Below are 3,855 nucleotides of genomic sequence, written 5' to 3' on the forward strand. Positions count from 1 at the left end.
TCTACTCCAGGAGCATTTAAAGTTATAGGACAACAAACAAATTTATCAAAAGCATGGGTTCAATATGTAAGTAAGTTTGTGATCTATATTCAAGCAGCTGGAGTTACGAAAGACACACAGAAAAGGGCGTTATTATTACATGTCGGGGGACCCGAAGTTCAAGACGTGTTCGATAGTTTAGGTAGCCCCGGAACAACATACAAGGATGCAGTGGACGGTTTATCTGCATATTTCAAGCCCAAGAGAAACCTTCAATATGAAAGACACGTTTTCGATCAATGTAAACAAATGAACACTGAAACCATCGACAATTACGTGGTGCGACTGCTGAAACTTTCCGTATCATGCGAATTTCAAGACCCGGAAGACCAGGTTCGAGACCATGTTTTGAAATCGTGTACATCGGACGAACTGAAAAAAAAAACTGTTGACAACAAAGAATTTAACACTTGAGCGGCTCCAGGAAGTAGCTCGGACATTCGAACAATCAGACACTCATGCAAAATTAATGTCACAAAAGCAAGTACATTCCTACGACGAAGTTGAAGTAAACAAACTGCGTGGCAAACCCAGGAGACAAGGTGGATCACGGCAACCAACAAACCAGCCGAGACCACAGCGCCAACAAAACAACCAGCGTAAACCACAGCAGCAATCAAGACAACTAAACGATAGCACCGCGAAGTGTTACCGTTGTGGTGACACTGGGCATTACGGAAGACATTGCATAAAAACAAATGGAATAACATGTCATAAATGTGGTGGATTAAATCACTTTGCAAAAATTTGCAAATCAAAGCACGTAAACTTCTTAAAAACAAATAATTCTGATGGATAAAGCAGTGAGGAGACATTCACACTCTCTGGTAAGAATGAAACCACTCTCAGAATTGTAATTCAAGACAAAAATGTCGATATTTTGATTGATAGTGGATATCAAACTTTGTTTGATAAGTTAAAAACTAAACAAACACCATTGTTGCCCTCTTGTGCAAGAATATTTCCTTACAGTAGCACAAAACACATACCACTCATTGGCAAAACAAATCTTAATGTAGTAATAAACAATGCCATTCATAGTGTAGAATTTCATGTTCTCAAGGGCACAGGTAAACCGCTGTTAGGCCAAGCAACTGCTTGTAGATTGGGTTTGTTGCATATAGGTCCCTTACCACAGCAGAAGGTTAACTCTCTAGGATCTGTTAGGTCCAAATCGGAGATTCTCTCAGAGTACGAGGATAGATTCCAATGGTTAGGACGATTAAAGAATTTCAAATTAAATTTGCATATTGACGAAACAGTTCAGCCAGTAGCTCAAGCTGTTCGGAGAGCACCTTTTAAGATGAAAAAAAACAAATTGAAAATAAGATTGATGAGTTAGAGAGGTTAGACATTATCGAGCGGGTTGAGGGCCCGACTCCTTGGGTGTCCAATTTGGTCCCAATTCCCAAAAAAGACAATGACGTAAGGTTATGTGTTGACATGAGAAATGCAAATCAGGCCATTATAAGGGAAATGTTTCCCATGCCAAACATGGAAGATGTGCTGATGCAAATGAATGGATTAGTTATGTTCTCAAAACTTGACCTGAAACAGTCATTTCATCAAATAGAAATAGATGAAAAGTCAAGATACATAACGACATTTGTCTGCCATAAAGGTCTTTACCGTTACAAGGTGCTTAATTTCGGTTTATCCATGGCCCCAGAAACACATCAGAGAATTATTCAACAATTATTACAGGACATCTCGAACTGCAGACTCGGTTGACAAACACAATAAAGCTCTTTCAGCAGTTTTGCAAAGGTTGCGCGACAAGAATCTGACATTGAATAAGGAAAAATGTGAATTCAGTAAGTCCGAGCTGAAATTCATGGGCCATATTCTGTCTAAAGATGGCATCAAGATTGGTGACGCAAAAGTCAGGGCTATCAGAGATACTGAACCGCCCACAAATGTCACCGAGGTCAAGTCGTTTTTGGGACTGGTCACATTTTGTTCCAAATATATTCCAGATTATGCTACCTTGTTTGAGCCATTACGTAAATTCACAAGAAAGAAACAACCTTGGGTCTGGGGGTTGACCAACAAAAGTGTTTGACAAACTCAAACAATGTCTTATTAGTGCAAAGTTTATGTCCTATTATAACCCTGAAGCGAAAACAAGACTTGTAGTCGATGGATCCCCTGTTGGTGTTGGCGGGGTCCTTAAGCAGAAACAAAGGGATGGTACTTTCAAACCCGTAGCCTACACAAATCGAGTGCTGTCCGAAGTAGAACGCGGGTATTCTCAATCTGAGTGTGAAACATTAGCGGTCACTTACATGATTCTCAGGTTTCATGTATATTTGTGGGGAATCAACTTTACAGTACTTTCAGATTGTAAAGCTCTTGAAAGAATTTTCACCAGAAAACATGAATCAACTCCCAGAATATTGAATTTAGTTCTCTTTCAAGGTCGAATATTTGCCAGGTTACCTTAACAGGGCGGATATTTTGAGTCGAAAACCAATCAAAGAAACAGATGATGCAATCTGCACCCAGACAGAAAACTATGTACACTTTGTTGTAAATAGTTGTGTCCCTATAACTGTGACCTTAGATGAACTTCGGCAAAGTTCTGAAATGATCCTGTCTTGAAACAGGTTCGCACATGTTTGCTGAAAAAAATGGGTGAAATCTGACAACCAATTAAAATCCTGTTTTCAGGTCAGACAGGATTTATCAGTAAAAGGTTCCCCTATCTTGAAGGGTAATAAACTCTGCATTCCAGAGAAATTACATTCAGGTGTGTTGCAATCAGCTCATTCTTCACACATGGGGATTCTCAAAACAAAAAGGCTAATCAGAGAAAAAGTTTGGTTTCCAAATCTAGACAAACAGGTTGAAGAAATGATTAAGTCATGTCATGCTTGTCAACTGGTATCACCTTCACCCCAAGAGCCTCAAGTTATCATGATAAAATTACCTACTGGTCCTTTTAAAAGACTGACCTAGCAATGGATTTCACAGGCCCATATGGTCAAGAGTCATTATTAGTCGTGATTGACTATTATACCAGGTACCCTCTTGTAGCAGTAATGAAATCTACTACAAGCAGGTCAATAATTTAATCAGTTAAGTAAACGGTTTTCTATGTTTGGTTATCCAAATTCCATCCGGACAGATAACGCACCCAATTTGTGCAGTGATGAGTTCAAATCTTTCCTCCATGAACATGGAATCAAGCATTGTAGGTCCACACCCTATTTTCCAAGGTCAAATGGGTTGGTAGAAAATTTCAACAAGTCATTAAAGAAGTGTATTCATACGGCCATTTCAGAAAACAGAAATTGGAGGGATGCATTAAACACATTCTTGTTGCATTTCAGAGCAATTCCACATTGCACAACAAATTTCTCACCAGCATTTTTGATGTTCAACAGAGAAATCAAAACCAAAATTCCACAGTTGGAAAAAGTTCATGTTAACAAGAAATTGATAAGGCGAGTTAGGCTTCAAAAAGATGGAATTCAAAATTGGGCAAACAAGTCAAAGGGTTACAAAAAATTCAAAGTGGGGGAAAAAGTTCTCATTCGCAGACATGAGAAAAACAACAAAATGTCACCACTTTGGGGGGAAGCAATCTATAAGGTTGTAAAACAAACTGGTACAGCTGTAAAGTTAATTAGTGAGAGTGGAGTCATTTACCATAGAAATGTGAGTCAAGTGAAAAGTTACATTGATAATCTTTGATAAAAAATAACTTTCAGGATGGTACAAATTAGATTTGTGACTGGACGGAAATTAAATAGATTAGAAGTTGGAGTGTATATAATTAAATCAATCATGTTATCAATTCATATATTTTGTGTT

The 3,855-nt window shown here is 38.3% G+C and overlaps 1 protein-coding gene across 1 annotated transcript; it reads left to right on the forward strand.

The window, feature by feature from the left end:
* Positions 1-508: 508 nt before the first annotated feature.
* Positions 509-2,101, forward strand: LOC128547797 (uncharacterized). Its single transcript, XM_053520993.1, has 3 exons — positions 509-698; positions 1,164-1,251; positions 1,744-2,101. Exons 1-3 carry the CDS (start codon positions 509-511, stop codon positions 2,099-2,101), a joined length of 636 nt encoding a protein of 211 aa, XP_053376968.1.
* Positions 2,102-3,855: the final 1,754 nt, after the last annotated feature.

This window comes from Mercenaria mercenaria, chromosome 13, assembly GCF_021730395.1.
Source record: "Mercenaria mercenaria strain notata chromosome 13, MADL_Memer_1, whole genome shotgun sequence".
Classification (NCBI taxonomy): domain Eukaryota; kingdom Metazoa; phylum Mollusca; class Bivalvia; order Venerida; family Veneridae; genus Mercenaria; species Mercenaria mercenaria.

Bases quoted from the DNA above. Each gene is read 5' to 3' on its own strand.
- LOC128547797 (XM_053520993.1), top strand. From the start codon at position 509: ATGTCACAAAAGCAAGTACATTCCTACGACGAAGTTGAAGTAAACAAA. The intron at 699-1,163 runs GTGACACTGGGC...TGTTGCATATAG, and splicing joins CGCGAAGTGTTACCGTTGTG to GTCCCTTACCACAGCAGAAG. The intron at 1,252-1,743 runs GTTAGGACGATT...CAATTATTACAG, and splicing joins TACGAGGATAGATTCCAATG to GACATCTCGAACTGCAGACT.